Below are 23508 nucleotides of genomic sequence, written 5' to 3'. Positions count from 1 at the left end.
TCATCTCGTAGCCAGTTACTAGTAACTAGCTCTTCTTACTTCTCGTAGCCAGTTACTAATAGCCAGTTACTTGTAGCTAAATTTACCTATCTATAAAAGATAAGGATAAAACAAAATAAAAACATTAATTTTATCCATTCATATTTATATCAATAAATTAAGTTATACAGGTATTTTTTCATTAGAATATTTAATTTTCCTTGGTATATTTTTTTCTCTTTTTATCCTTGTGCTTTTTGTGTTTTGACTTTTTTCCTTTTGGAAATGTCCCTGTAAAGTTAGACAAATCAGAGTAGTCCCCCTTTAATCCATCAACACTTTCTACTGAACTGTCACTTTCCAGCTTCTCACCCAGATTTACACCCTCCTTTGGACTTGAATCTACAAATATTTTTGCAGATTTCATTTTCTTCTTTGCAGATTTATGAAGTTTTTCATCAGACTTTTTTGTTTTGTTTCTTGGTTTTCCCTTGCTCTTCAAGATTGAGTTATTTTTTTCATGACATTTCTCTCCAAATTCTGGGAAATCACTACTTGGGTTGTCATCACTTTCACTAGATATCTTTCTTCTTTTCTTCTTAGATTTCTTAGATTTTTGGTGCATTTTACTTTCTGGTGAGTGCCTTTCCTCCTTAGTTTTGTACAAACATGTCTCTCTTTCTTCAGACTGATATGACCTTGAATGTTTTTGATGCAGTTCCTTCTCCTCCATTTTTTCAAAGTAATTCATGTGTTTCTTATAATTCTGTATGTACTCCATGTAATCCTTGTGGTATACATCTCTGAGGTCACGGGGAGGCCCTTCCCCGTGAAGCCATGACTTTTCTCTATGATCTCTACTTCCTTCATCACCTTTCCTTACTTTAGGATAACTCCTTTGGCTTTCATCCCGATAAGACTTTCGGTCAGAAGAATAATTTCTCTTACTACCATTTTTTCTTTCATTTTGTCTACCTAGTTCTTTACCTTTATTTAAATACTCTGGAGATTCTGAGGAACGCCTCGCTCTATGATGAAAATTTTCCCTTGTTTTCTCATGCCTCTCAATTTTTTGGCTCCTCTCAAAATCCTGCGGACTCTGATGTTTTTTCCTGTCGGACTCTGATGAGCTGTCCTTCCTCTCTCCCTGAGAATATTTCTGGTCCCTGTGACTCCCCAATCTGTCAGAATCAAGGTGTCTGTCATGCCTCCCTCTCTCTGATCCAGCAGTATGACTGTTCCTCTGGAGAGGATTGCGCAATGTGCTGACCAACATGTTGCTTAAAAATCTCTTGTTGGCAGTCTTTCTAGGGTTTTGCCTTTTAAGAGAATCAAGTTGATACTGTTAAGAAATAAATGACTTATATAATATGTACAGATAATTTGTAATACACATGTAGTAGATTTGTTGAACCTGACCATAACTGAATATCATGTCAAGATTAATGTATCTAAATATCTAGGTTTTTATTTATTGTGATATTCCAAATTCTGAAGTAATGTAAAAAAAAAAAGGGGTCATGGGGCAACATTGCTTACCTGAGCAATAATAGGAAACTTACATAACTGTGATCCAAACAGCTTTAATTTATAAAATACTAAAATATTTGTACAATTATGATGGGGTTTTTTTTTGTTTTGTTTTTTTTTTTTGGGGGGGGGGGGGGGGGGGTTCTTATGTACATTTTTTAACATTGAGTCCCCATTATTAAAGATTATGATTTTGAAAGATTTTTCTCTACATACGTGTATTCCATGTAAAAATTGTGGCATTGTAGCCCCCACCTTAACTCCAGGGACAATGATTTAAACAAATTTGACATAACACTACCGGAGAAATAATTATTGCTTCTATATATGATTCAACTTACCTAGCAAAATCTTGTTTAATAAAATGTTCCACATAAGTTTCAATTTTACTGGGAAAATGGTTTTTGAGAAGAAGATTTTAATGATTTTCCCTTACAAATTTCTAGGTAAAGATTTAACCCCTCATTGTGGCCATGAACTTCTTCTGGCCAAATATTCATAGTTTTGGAGAAAAAGATTTTTCAAGATTTTCCCTATAATAGATTCCTATTTAAAATTTAACCCCCATTGTGGACCCACCCTACCCCTGGGGAGCATGATTCAAACAAACTTAAAGCAATATGAGCTGCAGTTTTAATGCTAAAATTTTTTGTTATGAAAATGTTATTTACTTTATAAAATGACAAAATTACCATCATAATGGTTCTTAAATTTCTGCTAGCCTTATTTTTGTGGAAAAAGCCGTTTAGAAGCCTAAATTGAAGCAAATTTGAATTATTGTCGTCCTGTACAAAAAATTGATCTGCTATATATTCCTTAGAAGAGAAATCTTTCTTCTGACAAAAATTAATGATTTTTTCCAAATCTTATTTATTATAAAAGTTTAAGTTACATGCAGCCTTATCATACTAGAAGGCTTTTGCAGCAAAATAAAATTCTAAAATATACAGTTCATAATGCTTTAAGTCTACAATCCCTCAAGCCTGCTAATCGATCACATGCATAGTTACCTATTATGTATAGCAATCAAAAGAGATTGATTTCCAGTTGTGCAATAGCCATTATAGGTGCAAGCATTTTAAATTACATACAAAGATGGTAAGTTGACTTGATGCAGGAAATTGTTGACCTTTTGATAAAAATATAAGAATGTGATGCAATAAGTAAATGTTGCACAAATTAAAATGCATGGATCTTGAAGGAGCAATGATTTTTTGCTATGAAGCTAGGGTTGGGTCAGAAGTATAAAAATGCTGTGACAACATCTTATTTACCAGCAGAAAGTTAAAACCTTAATTTGTCAATCTCATCATTAGTTCACAATATGTACAACTTATGGGGATAAAATATGACTTTGATTAATTTTATTTAGCTTAAAAATTTAAATTGAGGTAAATGACACTGATATGTTGACTTTTTCACCACTTAGAGGTTAACATAAATGTCACTTACCACCCAAGAGAACCAAACTCTTTTGCTCTTTCTGAATTCCTTTTGGTTTCTTTTAAAATTTCATCCATGGCCATTCTAAGGTAATGATTAATAAATAATGGATAATTTTTCATTCATATTCTTTTCTAAAATTATAAAATAGACAAATAGAATTTAAAGACAAAGAAAACTGATTTAACATTTAATGATATATGCAATGGCGGCAAGTTGGTGTTAGTGTAAGTATATTTGTTAATAGGGTTTATGTACCGGTAACCTCCAATACATTGTTGATGGGGTGAATAAGCAAGCAGCATATATATGCACAAGTCTTGTTTCTGTAATTTAACAGTTTACCCTGTTTTTACATTATAATTTCAATAACTCCAATTCAAATTGCATACACAGCACTGTTAAGATTTACTTTGTGGTCGCCCTGCCAAAAAGTACGGGAAATGTTAACTATGACATCATACAAAACAACAAGTCGTCAAAAATGCTAATAAATAAAGAGATTTCCAATTGTTATGGTTACAAAAACATTCAACTACATTAAAAATTACCTATATGTGCAATATTGCAGTCAAATCTGTCCAACAACGATAAATATAAATAACTGACAGTTATTTCGAGGTGCACTTGTCGATGTGACGTCATACTGTAAATTTCGACGCATACATGTATTTTGTGTATAAGAGAGAGGCGGATCAATTGATTTTTTTACATGGAAAAATGCATTTTATAAATGAACAGAGCATGTGATCTTAAAACAATTATTATACCATTAAATTCTATTTATTATGTTTGTTTTGATTCGACATGTGATTATTTTTTAGAGCCACTGTATTATTTCTATTCTTGATGTGTGTTTAATGTACAAGTTCGATGTGTTTGACATTGGGAAGCCTATCTAAATCCGCTTTTTACAAGGGCATACACTTAACAGATCATTACGATTTTTTGGATATAAATTAAGAAAATGTTTAATTTATTAAAAAGTGCTGCTGCTTTGATGAAATCTATACTAGAATGAATTAATAAATACGTAAAATATTAAGCAAAGGTCATATAAATTCTGACCGGAGCTCATTTCCTCGATGTATATTCTAATAAAGGATGAACTCTATGCAAAGCAGAAGCACTTTTCAGAATCTACCAGAAGAGCAGAATTTAATCATCATTTAAATTTTTAATTCAAATAAGGGTATGTTCTTGTAATATTGAAATTTGTTTATGACCTCCATTCGGTAGAATTATTAACACATAACGTGACTGCCAATTCAGGGGACCACACTAAGTGTCATACAAAGTAGCATTTACTATACTGTTTCATTTAATATCACATTTATATCATGATAATATAACTTTACATAAATATTTTGTAATAGATGCATCATTTTATGAACGTTTAAATCCGCTAATATTTTCAAAGTCAGCCTTAACAGTGCTGTGTATACCGGTAATTTAATCTCAGCAAGATAATCATCAAAACTTCAAATCAATTATATAGTTTTACACTTCTGAAACATAGATGAACGCATAAACTATGGTTTACAGATGTGAAATATAGAATAACGGTGTCAATTAAAGTTTCACAGATGATAAACTATGTTTATCGACAGTTATAAATTATACATGTAGTTTACGTAGGCTACACTATATTTAACAACAGTTTATTGTTAACTATAGTTATCAGTTCGTAAACTATAATCAATGATTTGTAAACTATAATTAACAATCCATTAACCATAGTTTTTATCTGTAAAACTATATAATTTAACAGTTGTAAACTATAGTTATGAATGATAACATGGATAATCTCAGTTTATCTGTATACAAATAACATTAACGATAGATTTTGCTGATAAATATAGATTTACATCTGTAAATTATAATTTGAATTCAATAACCATAGTTTAGAGTAGTTAATCATAGTTTCACAACTGTGAAATTTTATTTATCAGATAAACTATGTTTTGCAATCGCAAATGGTTGTTTTCAGTGTTCATGGTGTTTAAAATTATAGTTTAATTAACACCTCTGAGACATAGATGATCGCGTTAACTATGGTCTACAGATGTGAAATATAGATTATCGTCATTAACTGTAGTTTTCTATCCATAAACTATAATTACAACCGTTAAACCTATAGTTTATCGACTGTGAAATGATTAGCTCATTTTTGTGAATTTGGCGTGCCATATGCACAGTATAACTCTGTATATGAGTTGGGTGGGTTAAAAATGAAACTTTGCAAAACACGGGCAAAATTGTTCGTAATAAAACAGTACATAACTATAAGCCATGTTAGTCAGTGCAACCTTCATCAGCTGTTCTGTGTTCATGATATATATGATCAGTGATCATACAGCTGATGATAGCCACTTCAGGGGAGATCCTGATTAAAATAAATAGGCTAGAAATGCTAAGGAGCGAGTTTATAATGCTATTATGAAAATCTATATCTTACTGTTCTAAATCTTCATCTGTAAGTGAAGGAGCTGCCATAATGATAATATCAAAGTATTCTTCACGAGGTTCAGAGAAAGTGAAAGTTTAAATCGAAAGTGAAAGTAAGTGTTACGCATGCGTAACAGAAAACAAATAAAGCGAAGAAGGGAGAAGATCAGACATAGTTTATTGACACTTTAGGCCTATTAGGCCTTCTGGTCGACAAATTCAGGTATGTTTAACTTTTCATGTCAGTTTAAAAAAATAATTATAATTTTTGTCAACGACAGAGAGTAAAACTTTATCATATAACGTTATACTTGGGCAATATTTTGTCAGCTGATACTGAACGACATATTTCCTGCGCTTGGCTAGATATAACTGTTATTTGTTTAACCAGCAATTATCGACACAATTATAGATTAATTGGACTGCATCTGTTAAGGTTCCCTTACTTATGAATTTTCAAGACAGCTTTGTAAACAAGGAATGCTAATAGGCCTAATAGGTTTCTTTAGAATGGTGTCCAAGCTATACTGCAGTAGGCATTCACTTTTGGATGAAAAATTCCCAAGAATTTCGTTCTGCTTTGATTCTCACTCTCTATGTTAATAATTATCTGGTTGAAGAAATTTGCTGAAAATAAAAGAGAGAGAGAGCTTCTTGTAATAGGAGCTAACTTTAACAATAAAACTCTTCACTAATAAAAGTAATGTTTCTTTTTTTTTTAACCCATGTATACATATTATAAAAATAAAAGCAAAACATTTATAATACAAGGGGTCCTACTAAACAGAGAACTCTAAAGAACCCTAGAGAACTCTGTGATTTTTTCATTTAAAAGGGCTAATAAATGCTTTATTATGCATGTATCTGTTCAGTAACATGTTATTCTACATACATTAACTCATTAAAGTTGATTTTAAACTAATTAAAGACAAATTCCCGAAGGAAATCTATTCGGCGTGATCGTCAAACTCCGATCCCGATCTAATGTCATTTAGACATTGTTTCTATATACAGGTTACCTCAAGCCATTGGTATAATAATGCACGTAAAAACACAACATAATATATATTAAGCTATCACATTTCAATGATAATATTCTGTTGTTATAAATATAACAACTCACATACGTTATTATCATTGTAAAGAAAAAATGTATCTTGCTTTTTACCGTTAACGAATGACTCTTAAATTACATTTGATCATTAAAAATGTATTCCTAAAGCATATTGTAAATAATTAAAACAGAAATATAGAATTTGACCACAATCGTGAACATGCCCCTTTAATTTCTTCTGTAAGGAAAAGGCAATCTATGCACTATTTTTAAAGCCTTTATATCACTTAATTAATATTTACAATTTCTAGTGTCATAGTGGATCTCGGATATTCTTTCGATTGTCCATTTATAAATGCATATTCATCGAGAAGAGTTGTTTTATTACACTCAGCAGTAAAAGTATCAAGATTTGAAGTTGACGACAAGCAAAAAGTCAGTATCTTAATTAAAATCATAACAAATCACAAACGGAGAATAAAGACACTAACGCTACAAATTATAAAATATAATTAACCTTAAATAAAATCCATAATAAGAATTATATTAAATGTTGAAAGAATTTTAAAAAGAGTAATTTTAATGGACTTGTAAACTGCTCGGGATCGAGTTCCTTTGAATGATTTAGTCTCCCCCAACTTGATGTTTTGCGTGAAATAATTAATATTTACTTAAATCCAAATATTTTTAATATATATTTCGACTAAAATACAACTTTTTTTATCATATAAAATGCAAAAATAGGTTCTAAATACTTTAAATATGAAAAAATCCCCAGAGTTCTATAGAGTTCTCTAAAGTTCTCTAGAGTTCTCTGTTTAGTAGTACTCTAATAGAAGTGGGGTAAGATTTGATTACAACATACAATTAAAAAATATGGTTGTCATTGGTAAATCGATGTATGTGCTTCTTTACAGATTTCAAATTCTTCAGGTTTTTTTTAAATTTGATTTTTTAATCACCCATCACTTTTATCTGATAGATGAAGAGAGCATTTTAGCAGAGACATAGATAACAGAGATTGACAACTGATCGAAATGTTGTGGTCCCTATTGTAAAGTGTTCCCAGTTTAAATCAGTCAATCTTTCTAATAAACAATTATATCGAAATATAAACAGCTAAAACCTATTACCAAAACATTTAAAATATTATATTTTCATGAGTTTATGTCATATAAACAATATTAAAAGAGGAGTTTTAGGAGGCAGTTGGCTACCTGTCATCCGAGAATTCGCCTATGTTTTATAGCTGGCCAATGTATTTTCTATATATTAATCTTATTTTTCAAATTTTTGTTTCAAAAATGTCTAAAACCTATGCACAGTTTTCATTAAAACAATATACTTTTGGTTTAAGATCATTATCTCAGTTTACTAAAATGTAGTTCTCAAAGTAAGGTTGGTCCCGTACCATTTTTCAACAACAAAACATGCTAATGGCAGAGTTGCCAATCACTGTTATTTATGTCTCTGGTTTTAGTGAGTGTATAAAGATTCACCATGGGGACCTTTAAGACACAGATGTTATGGGAGGCCATCAGAAAAGGAGACCTGACTGGAACGATAGGTCTCTTGGAGAGTGGGAACATCAATCTGGAAGAGCGGGACAGTGTAAGTCTATATACTTACCACAATTAGGATTTAATCAGATTTTATATTTGACACAGTGATGACTGAAAGGGATTTCATAATATTTGACAGAATGACATATCAGAATATCTTATACATTGACAATCTAACATAATAACAGATACTCTAGCTGAGAATATGTGACATGTTGGAGTTTCTGACACCCCGACAAAATGGTTTGCATCAATATCTTAATTTGTGCCAGGACAACATGCATGGCATGTCTTAATATCTGATATCCTGATAAATCAGAGATTTGAAGTACTGACAGGTGTTGATTTTATTGATTTATTTTTATTTCAAAATCAACAATATGTAATTTCTCAAGGCAAGTAGTTTCTTACTATATTTGAATTATGTTACACACATTTTTTTCTGATGTGAATGTTTGGGCTTTTCCGTAAAGAATTCTGAGATAACCTTATATGAATCATGTTGTGTAACGTTTAAAGATAGAATCAATTCATTGATTCATTTGGCATGCTTCCTATGTAAAATATGCACAAATTTTGCTTAGGACACGTGATTCCATTAAATGTGCATCCCAAAGGACGAAATAAATTTAGAAATACACATGCATTTTCTTGGTAAAAAATTCCAGAACATATCGTTCCTTTTAAAACCTACTAACAAGACACCAAAAATGTTTCAAATTTAAAAAAAAACCCACATTAGCCGAAGTCTTATTGGTCAACACTTAATGCATTAACCAATGAGATTCAATTTTAAACGACATTACTGTGGGGAAATTGATGTTGATCACTATGCCACCGAATAAAAAAGATAGAATTGCTCCTCTACTATATTGTAACGAACTCTGTTGTAGAAATACATACGACTACAAAAAATTTCTAATTTGTTTGTGCTATTTGAAATCTGACTATTTTCAAGACATCTATAAATAAGTTTCCTAAGAAAAAAATTCTTCTGTATACATCACATCAAATTTATCAAAGTACAAAGTCTTCTCAGTGGTAATGATTTGTGCTTAGGTCCAAACACTGCTTCACTTTCGGTTTTCCAGTGCCTTCATAGGAGAGTTGATTAAAATCAACTCTATAAAAGCATTTTGGAATATTTGACACAATGACAGTAGAACAGCATGTCAGAATGTATGATATCCTGATAGAAAAGCATGCAGTGACAGAATATTATGTCAGAATTCTCTGTCATAATATCTGTCTGACAAACAAAACTGGACAGTAGATTCCTCGACATATTGGTCTATGACATGTACAAACAAGACTGACTTAATTATGTAATGATCACAAACAAAATTTCAGCATTGAACCTGTCTAATGTATATCATTAGCACACACTCCTGATTTATCACAGTAATTATGAGAAGATATATGACTCATTGATTCTGAACGATCAAATTACACTTTGATTTTGTTGAAATCACTTCTTTTTTATCAAAAGGCCAGATTGATAATGATGTCATTTTAACATCAATTTACACAGAATGGCCAGACGTTCCTGATGTTGGCCTGTGAATTTGGAGAACTCAACATTGTCCGGGAACTCTTGGAGGCCCATGTGGACCCTAACGCAGTGGACATGGTATGTATCAGACAGGAAACATTTGTATTGTCATGTAAAATTTCTTAATGCTTGGAGAGAGAGAGAAAGAAATAGAGAGAGTATGATAGATAGATAATCTAGATACTATATATTAAATAGAAAGATTCTTTCATTGAGTAGTTATGTAGTTGCTGTATTTTTTCTTCAGGATAACTGGAGTGCCTTGCTCTACAGTGCTAAGGAGGGGCACCTTGAGATTGTCATTGAGCTGTTGGAGAGAGGGGCAGACATTGAGCACAAAGATCTGGTATGAAATACATGTAGTGATAAACTCAATTATATCACTTGAATGTGTGGGATCAGTTTATCCAGTTAGACAGCAGTGCAAGATTTGTATGTCTTTGTATATTACAATGCTGCTTTAAAATGTAAAGAAACATCATCTGCTGTAAGAAAATGATGAAATGTGCTAATCCATGATGTAATTGCATTGCGTAACTGATTACAAAGCCTTGTCCCTGACTGTGAATCTTGTCTCCTCTGTGGAATTTTACCCTGCCTCATAATAATGATTTTCTCTATTTTCATGGTAGTCTTACAGTATATGATGTAACAATGTTTAATAAAAAACCAAACATACAGATATTTTTATTCCATGAATGTTTTATTCCTCATGCTGGATTTAGAGACAAGCTTATCATAACCTTGGGGTTGGGGGGTTGGGGTTCAACCAATTTTATACCGCTCTTTACCTCTGTAATAGAAAGTTTTCAATTATGACCCACTAACTTTATCAATTTAATGGTATTGCATATACTTTTGCATGTGCTACATTGAACATTGTTTGATTGAATAAATAGCAAATAAAAACTGTATACAAAGTTATTTTCTCCCCGTGTAATTTTCGGGCAAACAGTTTCGCCCCATCTTGAATTCGCCCAGACACAGCTGTGTTTAAAGAAAATTAATTGAAGGCATCGGAATTCGCCCAGTCTTAAATTCGCCCGTTTAAAACAATGAGGGCGAAAGGGGCAAAATAAAACGGGCAAATATTTACCTGTATACAGTAAACAGTTGACAGTTGCTAACTTACATTAATTTACATTGCATTAATAAAAAATAGTTGTAGGAACTTGTAGGAAACATAAGAGGATAAAATGTCTTGTGTATTACAGTGTAGCTGGACAGCCCTGATGTGGGCATCCTACAAAGGGAGATATCTGGTGGTCCAGGAACTCCTGGAGAGGGGAGCTAACTGCAACATCAAAGCGGAGGTATCTACTTGACAATACATACATTTACTAATGATATTGATGAGAATAATTTCCTCTTTTTGTGGACCTGTACATTGGTGATACTCTGTTTTCAGATGAACATGACATGTTTGGCTTGGGCTGCTGGCCGTGGACACACTGATGTAGTGAAGATCCTGATACAGAAGGGGGCCAAAGTCAACACTCCAGATAAAGTAAACAGATAGGGCTAAACAGCAGAGAGCACTGCTTTTGTTAATCCATGTGACTGTACAGGTTTATAGTTGTGTAGTCGCTTGGTATTGTAATTGTTTCCAATGTTGTAAATATATGACCAAGTTTTGATTTGTGTTACAGTATGGTACAACACCTTTGATTTGGGCCTGCAGAAAGGGATACCTGGAGATTGTTGAATCTCTGCTGACTGAAGGGGCAAACACCGATGTGGTGGGAATGGTTAGTAATACCTGTACAATTAGGTAATACCTGTACATCTAGGTAATACCTGTACATCTAGGTAATACCTGTACATCTAGGTAATACCTGTACATCTAGGTAATACCTGTACATCTAGGTAATACCTGTACATCTAGTCATCTCTGTGGTCTGCAGAAAATTTTGAATACTTTTCTTTGAAATTGATTGAAAAAGTGTTCCTCTTTTCCATTTGAATTTTTAAATGAAACTGAAAGAACTTTCCCGTTTGTATTCAGTTAATGCCTTTGGATAAGAACTGTCGAGTCAGAGGTCTTCGATTGTACGGAAATGAACATTAGACCCATTTAGAGGATATTAATTTAATGTACAAAAACCTACTATTCATGTACCTTTTATTGGAAAACTGAAGGAAAAGTTGATAACAAAACACAAAAAGCCAAAAATATGATGAATCTCAATGTTTAACTATTTTTCCAACATTTCCAAAATTTTCCATCCTTGCAGAATTCTTGGACAGCTCTGTTGGTGGCGGCACGGGGTGGGTTCACTGAGGTGGTGCATCAGCTGTTAGACTACGACCCCAATGTCAATGCTGTCGACAAGGTACACAGAAATACCATATCTATGGACAATCAAATCAAGTGAAAAATGGAACTTGTTGATATATTGTTCTGGTATCAAACCAAGTAAATTTTCAATGTAAATGACAATGCAGAATAATAGTAAATATTTTCATTTTCACAGGATGGTTTCACCTCATTGACAATAGCAGCCAAGGAAGGCTACAATGAAATAGCCCATGACCTGCTCTCCAAAGGGGCCTATGTCAACATCAAAGACAGGGTGCATATCTCTTGCCTCACTAATTCCTTAAAAACTTTCATTTGTATTTTTTTCCCATTAAACAAGAGTAATTTTTACAGCTATACTGGAATGATCTTAATCATGTCGTTTTGATTAGTTCATTAACTGTTCTCATCACAGGCAGGGGACACTATCCTGATACATGCAGTAAAAGGCGGCCATATTGAAGTTGTTCGAGCATTGATTGATAAGTATGCTGATGTGGATGAAATTGGTGCTGTAAGTGCAAAATACTACCTTTATATCAAGCTGAATATAATTGAAAATAAATTTTAATATAGTGTTGGTTTTCTTTTTTAGAAAAATAAAACGAACATTATTAGATATTAGTAAATCTGTTGCTTTCTTTTATATATGTAGATGTGCTATTTTGCTATTTTTACACTAAATATTTCATTTGTGCAGGAAGGTAAAACAGCTTTGTACTGGGCTGTAGAGAAAGGCTATGTGGAAATCTGTAAACTGCTGCTGAGTAATGATCCAGACCTGGAGATAGCTAACAAGGTTTGTTACACTACAATTTTATGAGGATAACAACTAGTCTTTGAGTATGTTACGATATGAATGCAATACATTTAATTGTTCAGGATAATCAAAAGAGAAAAATTGAAATATAAAGTTTAAATTCTCTTTATAAACATGAAGTGGAACTTGATTGAATTGTCCTCTTTATATGATTTGTAATTTGACTGAAGTTCTATTTTTAGTGATTTCCATCTGTCATTTTATATCGGATTAAGATCTGCTTGTTTCTACCCTGTAGGATGAAGACACCGCCCTGCTGAGAGCTGTCAGAAGTCGCAATGAGCAGTGTGTCAGGTTGCTGCTGGACAAAGGAGCCAGGGTCGGGGCTGTAGACAAGGTCAGTGGCCATTTTGTGTCGGTACACAGTGCTATTACATCAGTACCTTACAGGATATAGTGCGGAATCATTTAAATTTTTGGGGGACAATTTTTTCCTTGATTACTAGATTTTTACAGGTTCAAGGGATGTAATTTCACATATCTATTCTTATGAAGTATAGATCAAACATAATTTGTTGAGAACGTACAATATGTTAATTGTTAAGTGCAGGTAACCATAAAATCTCTAAAAATTTATCCACCACAAATATTAATGATTGACCATAGTACTCCTTTGAATTATCGTACACTTGGACTAGATACATACAATTATGTATTGGGATGTTATGCTTTTGATTTCAGAGAGGTGACACTGCCCTCCACATTTCACTGAGGGCCAGAAGTAAGCGAATCACAGAGCTGCTTCTGCGTAACCCTAGAAACAGTCGTCTGCTGTACCGACCAAACAAGGCCGGAGAGACCCCCTACAACATCGACGCCTACCACCAGAAAGGGATCCTCACCCAGATATTTGGTCACAGTGAGTGGACAAGATCTTGTAACAGACTAACTAGGATATGATTTAATAAGTTTTTTTTAAGAGAAAATAAGTAGTGCAATATAAGATAACTAATGATATTGGTAATTTATATTTGTTGATAATCCGTTCTCTTGTTTCTGATTATTCTCTGATATGTAAACATGATGAGAAATTTTGCAGTAAATAGACATTAATCTGGTCTGTATTAATTATTTTTTATATTATATTTTTTTTTAAAAGTAGTCTCTGAAATTTATTTGTCAATCTTACTTTAGTGACAAACTTTCAATGCATTTTATCCATTGTCAGGGAACTTGAATGCCAATGACGGGGAGAACTTGCTGGGTTATGAGGTGTACAGCAGTGCCCTGGCTGACATTCTCAGTGAGCCCTCTCTGAACACGCCCATCACTGTGGGGCTGTACGCCAAGTGGGGGAGTGGCAAGTCCTTCCTCCTTAGCAAACTTCAGAGTAAGTTGTACTTTGCTTCAACTATTTAAGGGTACTGTATACAGGGTTATTTTCGCACCGTGTTATTTTCGCTCTTTTTTTACTTGCAAGTGGTTCCGCCCTGTCTTGAATTTGCCCAAACAAAGTTTTATATAAAGAATATTGTTTGAAACATAGGAATTCGCCAGGTTTTGAATTCGCCCGCAGTCAATGAGGGGGAAAGGGGCAAAAATAAAAGGGGGGCAAATATTTTCCTGTATATGATATATTTTTGTGTGTCAGTTTCGAAAAACAAAGTGGTGGAAACACACGTTGGTTGCTTTGGAAATAATTACTTTACCAGGTAGTGTCATTATATGAAACAAGAATTGCGCACATGCATTTTTACATATTTTATGTAATTAAATTATATTATATTGTATATCAGGAATAAATAGAATTAAGACTGTGTATTTTGTTCATTGATCATGCTGATGATTCTGTGTGTTACAGAGGAGATGAAGATGTTTACACGAGCCAACAAGGAGGAACACTTCACTTTCTGCTGGACATTGTTTATCATTCTCCTACTGCTGAACAACATTGTGGGTCTCACTCTGGCCATGACCGTGGGGTGGGAGGTTGGCCTAGGGGTGGGGCTGGGACTCTTCCCCGTGAATTATGCATCCTTGGGTAAATATCAACAGAGAAAGAGTGCAACTAAGTTTGTAGAATGCTATTTTCTATTCTGATTAAAAATAAACATATAGATTTAATGTAACGTTAAGGAAATGGGATATTACTTTCTTACAATATACATATACTACAATTTTTCGTAAATGGTGAATGAAGTTTCATTTTTTTAACACATTTATAAAGAACCATGATTTATTTGATGCGTATGAGAACAGAACTTTGATTTCTGTAACATTTTAGGAGTTTTGCACCTGTTGTGTCATCGCTACCACCTGAAGTATGCTAACCGACTGAGTCTGCTGCTGGGAAGGAAGCTACAGGTGACCACTTCTTTGTTACAGGTGCTCTTCATCAACTCCAAACATATGTCGGCATCCTCCAAATACATGGAACCCACTGTCAAGTAAGTCTACACTAAGTCCAAGTAAAATATATCCTCTATCTTGTTAGTGTTGTAGGAGATTCCAGTGCTTCAGCTTATTTACCCTCACTCCAAGGAATGTGGGGTGTACTGTTTTACCCTTGTGTGTTTGTGACATCGTTCTCTGCAACTGCAGATGCTTGAAATTTTAACAAACTTTGTTAAGATGGTGGGATTCATTTTTCAGCAACTTTTCAGATGGTTTAAATTTTAACACACTTATTGTTTAGGCATGCCAAATGGTGGGATTCATTTTTGAATAAATTTGATGTCAACTTCCTGTTTAGTCACAGATGTCTTTCCCATGAGAATAGCAAATCTGGATTTAATTTGCTTAATATTTTGTATATACCAGGTTCCTGTTCTCTGAGGGCACAAAGCTTACAAGTGTTGGAGGAGAGAAGGCACTAGCAGCAATGATAGGAACCTTGGGAGAGGCGCTGGAACGGGAGTATGGGTCAGTTGTGGCCCGCCTCTTCCGTGTGTTCAAACCTCACCCCGACAGTAAGACGCATCAAATATAGCTTAATCAGTAAAAGAAAGCTTAACAAGATTTAAATAGTGATTATCTCTGTTGCAGCTTTGTTTTTTATTGCATGAATGTTTCAGTGTTTGGCCTCTCTTTACTTAATGCGTTTGTTTTCCAGAGCCGTACACTGGGCGGTTTAAGACTCTGTGCTGTGTTCCCTACTTTGTGATTGTTTACCTGGTTTTCCTGGCGCTGGAGATAGGAGTTTTCCTCCTGGTCTCCCACTTTGTCTTCAAACAGTTCACCTATGATGATCCGATCTACACCAATACAACAACAATGTCTGTCTCACACAACCAGGTGGAAGAGTACCCTGCATTGTTTGGCGTCCTCTTTACCATCGCTATCATTGTCGGGTTAGCAATTATAGGTAACATCTATACCTGGGGGCAGGCCATCCTTGCCTTGCTTTCTTCACAGAGAAGACGCATTATGAAAGCTGCAGACAGAGTGGACAAGATTAGGGTGGATGGTTTGATGCATATCTTGAAGTACGAGGTGGATCTGATGGCCAAGATGGTGACCTTCATGGATAAGTTTACGGACAGCCAGACGCGACTGGTGGTCATTGTGGACGGTCTCGACAGTTGCGAGCAGGACAAAGTCCTGCAGGTTCTTGACATCATCAAGGCTCTCTTCTCCGATGAGGACACTCCCTTTATAACTCTGCTGGCCATTGATCCACATATCATCATAAAGGGCATCGAGAGTAACATCAAAACAGCATTCCAGGACTCTAACGTGAATGGATATGATTACCTGAGGAACGTGGTCCACCTGCCATTCTATCTACAGAGCCAGGGCATGGCCATCAAAAAGCAAGACATGGCTAAGAGCTCCTCAACATTTGAGGTGTCGGGAAATCCGGAGTCCCCATCCAAATCCAGACGGGTAAGTTCCTGGTCCTTTTCCCTGTTAAAGAAAAACAACTTTTCCAGAATTTCACTAAGATGATACATTGTATTAGTTAATTTATCACTGTATTTGTGATAGGTTTTGTCTTATCAACTTGGATCTATTGTGTTCTACATTGTAACTTACACAATGTGTATATCAGAACATGTACAATGTATTATGTATTCTTACATGAGATTAGGACATGCTGTGTTTTATACTGAATTATGAATTTGTAACAGCAGTTTGAATTATTGAAATTCAGATTCTTAAAAGGTGGTAAATGTATGTTGTAGGCATACCAGAATCAGGAATCTGTAGTGTCGGGATACTCTCTGGGTGAGAGTTCAGAGAAGTTGCGACAGGGACGACATTCCAGTGTAAGTCACTCGTACACATCGTCCATGGATCTGACGAATACGGTCACCAAGACGGACTACTTCAGTGATGTCAACCCGCGCAGCATGAGAAGACTGATGAACATTGTAGCTATCACAGGTAAGAGACAGTAATAATAACATGGATATATCACAGAAACAGGTGAAGAGATAGACAGTAATTGTATGTAGGAAATAGACAGCAATTGTCAGCAGGAATAGACAGCAATTGTCAGGAGGAAAAAGACAGCAATTACCAGTAGGAGATAGCAATTGTCAGCAGAATATCTAACAATTGTCAGTAGGAAAAAGACAGCAAAGTCAGTAGGAATTAGACAGCAATTGTAAGTAGGACTAGACAGCAATTGTCATTAAGAAATAGAATTCAGAATATGATAGGAAAGAGCCAGCAATCAATGCTAGGAATTAGAAAGATATTGCACTTGGGAAGTAGGCAGCAGTATGTAGGTAGAAAATACCTGCTGAAGTCTATTTCCTTCCTACCCAAACTGTTAGATTCATTGATATGCTTTACAATAAAAACTTCAAAAAATTGATGCTTAACAAAAATGATACAACCACTGTATTTATTTACATCTTTATTCAACCTGTGGGTAGTTGTAGACTCTTAGACTGAAATATGTATCTGCAACATACACATGTACATGTCTCAGTCTTAATTATTATATTTATACAATTATGGACTTCATTATAGGCGATATGTGGTTATAGGGACCAATGTCATGTGCTTTGTGTTGATATCAGTAGGGGATGAATGGCACTTGATGTAATTTCAGTCAATGAAAATGACAATATTTAAATAATTTTTGTCTTATAACTCTTTTTATAGGGCGGCTCCTGCGTGCCTACAATATTGACTTTAACTGGCACCGCCTGGCGGCCTGGATCAACATCATTGAGCAGTGGCCGTACAGGGTTTCCTGGGTCATTATCCACTTCGAGGAGAACGAGATCTTAGACAATAGCACAACACTATTATCTTTGTATGAAAAGTAAGTCTGGAAGTGTCGAACTCTGTGAGTGTTACATTCGTGTATCTAAATACTAGACTAAGTATTGCATAAAAACTTACTACATTTATTGAACGTAATTTGTTTGCTTCATAATTTAATGCTTTTGTATTTCATGTCACTTGTCAGTAGTGAGTTTTTTTGGAGTTGAAAATACTACAAAGATTAATACAATATCTACTGCCTGTATACCTATGTGTACACAAACTACACACCACACAAATGTATATAAATGTTTTAGATTAATCAAATACAAAAACTAAGAAATTTAACTTTTCAATATTTAAGATTCTTGCTGTTTATAAAAGTGGTTAATTTGCGATATTTCATTTTTATCCAGAGTTGCTGATAGAATTCCTGTATCAAGGGAAGTAGATCCTTTATTAGAAATTGATAGAAACCCACGTAAAATGGAGGCATTTCTGGCCAGCAAACTGAGCAATAATACTCCACTGAACATAAAGGATCTCCGCAAATTTTTGCCATGTACCATCAACCTTGATCCATACCTTCGGAAACTTATAAGAGGTCTGTGTTATATTCAAGTTATTAAATTAATTAAACTGGCGTTAAACTTGTTTGCATAGATTTTTTTTTAAGTGCAAATACATGTATACTGTTTAACTAATAAGAGAAATATGAACTAGCAGTAGAAAACTATAAAAAAAAATTCTACATAAAATGATGTTTATATGCTTATTACATATCATGCAGTGTTGCTAAGTTAACTTTTATGGCCAAGATTAAAATTTATATTAAGGTTTCTCCACCCTCGATGTTTTTATGGTTTAATCTGTGTAATTTTTGTTTAAATTTGATGATTAATATGCAAACAATCAAATTAAAGTTAAATATTGGTATGTTGCAAATATTTTGTTCATGCTGTAGGAGCTAACACAAGTACACTATCAGGACAGTTATAGCAACGACTGCTCTCTTACCAAACATCACATTTATTTTAACTAATTATATAATAAAGCAATTTTTAAAAGAAATTAATCGCAATCCTTTATTTTAAGTATTTTAACATTTTAAGGCCATTTAAAATTGCCAGTATGAAAGCTATCACATTTACAGTGCATTTTGATACGATTTTCCAACCATGAATAAGTACAGTTTAGCAACATAAAACGTCTATAACTTTTGAAATGATGGTTTGAACTCACTGAAAATTGGTACATTTGTAATTCATTATATATCCTATCGAAATCTGCAAAGAAATGTTTACCTTGCCTGGTAAAAAATTATGAATTGTGGTCTCTGTCAAGTTTGCCTATATACGGTTTTATCAGTTTTTCATTGAATTCAGCGATTTCAACTCAAACTACTCTCTATGAATTGTTAAACATTGGTGTCATTTCACTTTACATAGCTTAAAATGTGTTAAACACAAGTATAAATCAAGAAATATTGGCAAAACTATGCACCACATAACACTATTATTATAACCGATAACGGTAAAATATTCCGGATTGCTCACAATGACGTCACACGACAATCGAAATACCTTAAGTCATTCAGGATATAAACATGTCTTTAACTATTGTTATCACTGGAAGTGGTTTCTTTTATCATTCAGTGTAAAACACAAGCTTTTAATCTTATTGTTCATCAGACTTAAAAAGGGTTTGTAAGTCTGATTCAAGTTACATGCTAATGAGATTTTCTGACTAATGTTACTAAAAAAAATGGCTATCTATCAAATCAACAATACAGATTTTGATAAAAGCGGTAGATTTTCGAATTAAAGCATTAGGTGGGAGACAAAGCCTTAGACATCTGTGTGAGGCAGTAATGTTAATATGTTTGCTAAACTCTTAGTAATTTAATGTTCAAATTATCTATTCTCTTAGTACTACATGTAGTATATTTCATCTTTGAAATACACATGTTCAATTTTAACGTCACATATGATTTTTTTTTTCAAAATTGACCACCTTACTATTGGTTAGGTAATTATTCAAATTTCATTTCTACTTTCCCAGAGATGCAGAAAAACATCGACACTCTACCACAGAATTTTCCCATGGGTCCAAGAAACTTCCCGCCTCCTGGGGGAGTACCCATCACCCCAACAAAGCGGCATGAAGCTCAGAGAATGGCTCATCCCCCATATATCCCTGGAGCTTCTATGTTTGCACCTCACAGAGTGGATCACATGGCAGGGATGCATGGTATGGTGCCCTACAACATGATGCCCTATTATCAGCAAGGATACATGGAAGCTCCTTATGTGCCTGGTAATGCAGTGTCTTCAGGGATGGAAAGAACATCAAAACAGAGTCGGGGAGTGGATCCAGTATCTGCAATCCAGGTATTTCTGGGCTGAAATTTTTCCGTAGTGTTTGTAATTTTTTTTTACCAGTAATTTGAAGTATGAAGGGGTTTTATTGTGTTTATTTTTTTACTTTTTTTTTTAAATCTGTGTTACATAGTGTTTGATGAGGAGTCAACAATTGTGTATTTTAGGATTACTCTGACCAGGCTTTGAGCACAATGAGTGTGTCAGAGGTATGTAGCCTGATGGAGAAAATCAAAGGCATCAACCCGCTACAGGTAAACACTTACAAGACCCGCATGATGGACAACAACATTGGAGGCCTGGTCCTCTCAACCTGCGATATAGACGAACTCAGAGAGGTGCTGGCCATGAAATTCGGAGACTGGCAGCTGTTTAAATCAGTTCTCATTGGCCTTCGGCAGAAAGAGATAGAAAATGAGGAAGTCAACCAGTTTGAGGCTGGTTTCAATCAAAATACAGATGAGACAGATGCTCCTTTTGAATCGACCAACAGCCTGTTCACTGATGGGAAGTTTGACAGAGCAGACAGAAGTCAGGAAGCCTACACGAGGACAGGGAAGGCAGATCTACCAGCCCCCAGGATGACCCGTGTTGACAGTGCCTACCAACAGGTGGCGTTTGAGACAGGGCTGCTGAGGGAAGCCATGATAAGCTTCACGGAGGAAGAGGAGGATGAGGAACAGGTCAAACCCAACGTATCATTCTCCGTGGACACCAAGGGGGGTTCACTGGAGGACGTGGATGATGGCATCAACTCTACAGAGAGCCAGCCCCTGCTGCGAGGAAGAAGTCAGAAGTTCAGCGACAGCCGGCGCAAGGAATCCTTGGGAGTGCTGCATGAGTCTGAAGAATCAGATAGTCCGCCAGCAATGTTTTATCTGGATGAGACTGAAAATGCTTCCCCCAGAGGAAGTGGAAGGGAAGGGGCTAGTTCTGGGATTCCAATGGTTACTTTTCACAGGGGAGATCACTCAAAGGAGGAACATGTTTAGTGATGTTGATTGTACTTTGTTAATATCTTTGAATCATTATTATAAGGAGCTGACTCTAAATTCGAAACGAAGCATAATTATGTGACAACGATTTATGTTGATTTTATTCCTAAAATCTCATGGAACCTGTAACGAGAAGCATAATAGGTGTGTTTCCGGGAAGGGCAATTAAAGGTAGAATACCTATAATAGTGTAGAAGCCCGTTCTTTATTGGATTGTTTGTAACTTTAACTGTTGTTTGTTAAATGGATTTGTTTGTTTATATATACATGTATTGCAAAGACACAACTAGATGTACAGAAATCTATAAAGCACCTGTATGTGTATCTTAGCTACAAAACAGTAATTCACATTTCAATGAAAATTGGATTGTTTCAGGACCCTCTCGATACTGCTGCACACTAATTCCATGGAACTTTGGGGTAGAGTGATGTGTTATTGATGTAGAATAGGGAAAAAACTGAAATAGTAATTGTATGGTATGACTTGTAATTGCTTTTTCTTTATCTCTCTATGTTTTGGTATATACTAGGTATGGCAATCTTTAACTGGTTAACCGATTACTCGGTCGGAACGATAGTAACCGGTTACAAAATTAGTAATTGGTTAGTCATATAAAATAAAGATGATGTATGTTTTAACGCGATTTCAAGACAAGATTTATTTTTAGTCTTTCGAAACTATTATCTAGCCAAGATAATTTGAAGACCCTTAGGACCCCAGGGCTCAGCTCTTTGAGGAAAATTGATTTGTAGGTGTTAATTATAATGTCTGTTAAAACAACATGTCACTGCCTTTTTTCTACTATCCAAAAGGATAATCATTTCAAACGGAGGTTTATACAACATGTGATGGACAGACTTTTTTTGAGAAGTCGAACTGACTGCGAATTGCAACGTGGTCACTAAAACTATTTCATGACTGTTTGTTTTTTTGTTTTTTTTTAACAATCATCACGAGATATCATTTAAACGATTAGCAATTCTGCAATCGATTGCCATTCCTAGTATATACTGATATTTAATGCTTAAGATGTAATCTTGTATACTTGGATTAATTTGTTTCCAAGAGGTTTTTGATTGCTGTCTTTCCTCTAGTCTGTTATACAATATTAAGTAAAATCAGTAGATATGTATTAAAATACAGAAGATGTAGATGTTCACTTTTGTAATCATTACATGTATGTAAAATGGCACTACTGGTAGTATTTGTGTTGCAAAGTAATGGTATACTAGTATATGTTGCCTATTTATATCGCTGGTGCATTTTAACAGTGTATAGTTAATCCTTTTATTTGTCATAATGGATACAACTGATTCTACTGAACTGAGCAACGACCGGACTTTTCACACGGAACTGTACACGTATTTTATATAATCAGGATAACTGTGATCGATCGGTGGAGTAATGTTAGTTTTTGTGTATTCACCAATAAATCTTTTCAATCAAAAGTTTTGGTAGTTATATATTAGAGTGCTCAGAGCAGAGACATGAATAAGTTATTTGTCTCTGGCTTAAAGTTTTGATTGACTAATAAAGGAAGTATGATTGTCAGAAGATCAAAGTAAATTTGTGTATATCAGTAAGGATAACAACGGTTATTTTTTAATTCTGATTTAGATGAAATAAACACTGAATATCCCATAATATGCATTGCTATTTCGTGTGATTAGCTTAGTCCCATGAAGATCTAAGTAGCATATCTTGCTAAAAAATATTCTTGGAAAAAATGATACCAATGGTACGAAAAAAAAACGGAATAAACGCGTTCGTTTGCAGCACCCATGCCTGTCGATTTTTTTAATTTAAAGGTTTGAAATTTGTAGCAATTTTACTCCCATCAAAAACTCCTACCTTGCAGATATATAAAAAACATTTCCTTTTAGTTTTCATTAGTAAGGGATGTAAATTTATCAATTTCAAAAAATAATTTAAGTTCAATATAGTACGATGAAAATGGAGTATTTAAAAAAAGACAACCATGCCAGCTGGTATTGTAATAAACATGGAAGAGTCGTTCAAAAACACTCGCAGTCGCTAGTATATCATTAAACAGTTAAACAATTACTCAAAGGTGGTTGAGTGGTCACATATGGAAACATCGAGAGCGTGACGAAAATGCGTTAAAATGGATTTTCTATACGCTAAAAAGGGATTTCTAAACGTTACACCACTGAACCCACTGGACTTCTTCATACTACACCGTATAGATCAGCCTAATGTAGAAAAATCCCACGAGTATCAAAAAAGCTGCTAGTTAAGACTCACAAGTTGTACATTTTCTTTGCAA

The 23508-nt window shown here is 34.4% G+C and overlaps 2 protein-coding genes across 3 annotated transcripts; one reads left to right on the top strand and one right to left on the bottom strand.

Moving 5' to 3' along the window:
* Nucleotides 1-141: 141 nt before the first annotated feature.
* LOC105328892 (protein FAM133-like) lies at nt 142-5519 on the bottom strand. Of its 2 annotated transcripts, XM_034443972.2 has the most exons (4): nt 5411-5498; nt 2962-3036; nt 2520-2638; nt 142-1298 (listed from the first exon to the last, which is right to left on the bottom strand). In XM_034443972.2, the coding sequence occupies exon 4, from the start codon at nt 1253-1255 to the stop codon at nt 191-193; it is 1065 nt and encodes a 354-aa protein (XP_034299863.2). In that variant the 5' UTR covers nt 1256-1298; nt 2520-2638; nt 2962-3036; nt 5411-5498; the 3' UTR covers nt 142-190. The 2 variants fall into 2 exon arrangements, with proteins under 2 accessions (XP_034299863.2, XP_034299862.2); XM_034443971.2 differs by lacking the exon at nt 2520-2638 and having other exon boundaries at nt 144-1298; nt 5411-5519.
* LOC105328891 (kinase D-interacting substrate of 220 kDa) lies at nt 5504-22632 on the top strand. Its single transcript, XM_011429922.3, has 23 exons — nt 5504-5623; nt 7935-8065; nt 9548-9646; nt 9816-9914; nt 10783-10881; nt 10977-11075; nt 11218-11316; nt 11803-11901; nt 12043-12141; nt 12283-12381; nt 12568-12666; nt 12926-13024; nt 13369-13546; nt 13856-14017; nt 14489-14668; nt 14912-15074; nt 15448-15596; nt 15740-16512; nt 16812-17013; nt 17743-17905; nt 18264-18451; nt 19909-20237; nt 20393-22632. Exons 2-23 carry the CDS (start codon nt 7955-7957, stop codon nt 21215-21217), a joined length of 4413 nt encoding a protein of 1470 aa, XP_011428224.3. The 5' UTR covers nt 5504-5623; nt 7935-7954; the 3' UTR covers nt 21218-22632.
* The last annotated feature ends 876 nt before the right edge of the window (nt 22633-23508 follow it).

This window comes from Magallana gigas, chromosome 2, assembly GCF_963853765.1.
Source record: "Magallana gigas chromosome 2, xbMagGiga1.1, whole genome shotgun sequence".
In the NCBI taxonomy this organism is placed as follows: Eukaryota; Metazoa; Mollusca; class Bivalvia; order Ostreida; family Ostreidae; genus Magallana; species Magallana gigas.
Note: the sequence above shows the minus strand (reverse complement) of the source record. Positions and strands in the feature narration are given on the sequence as shown.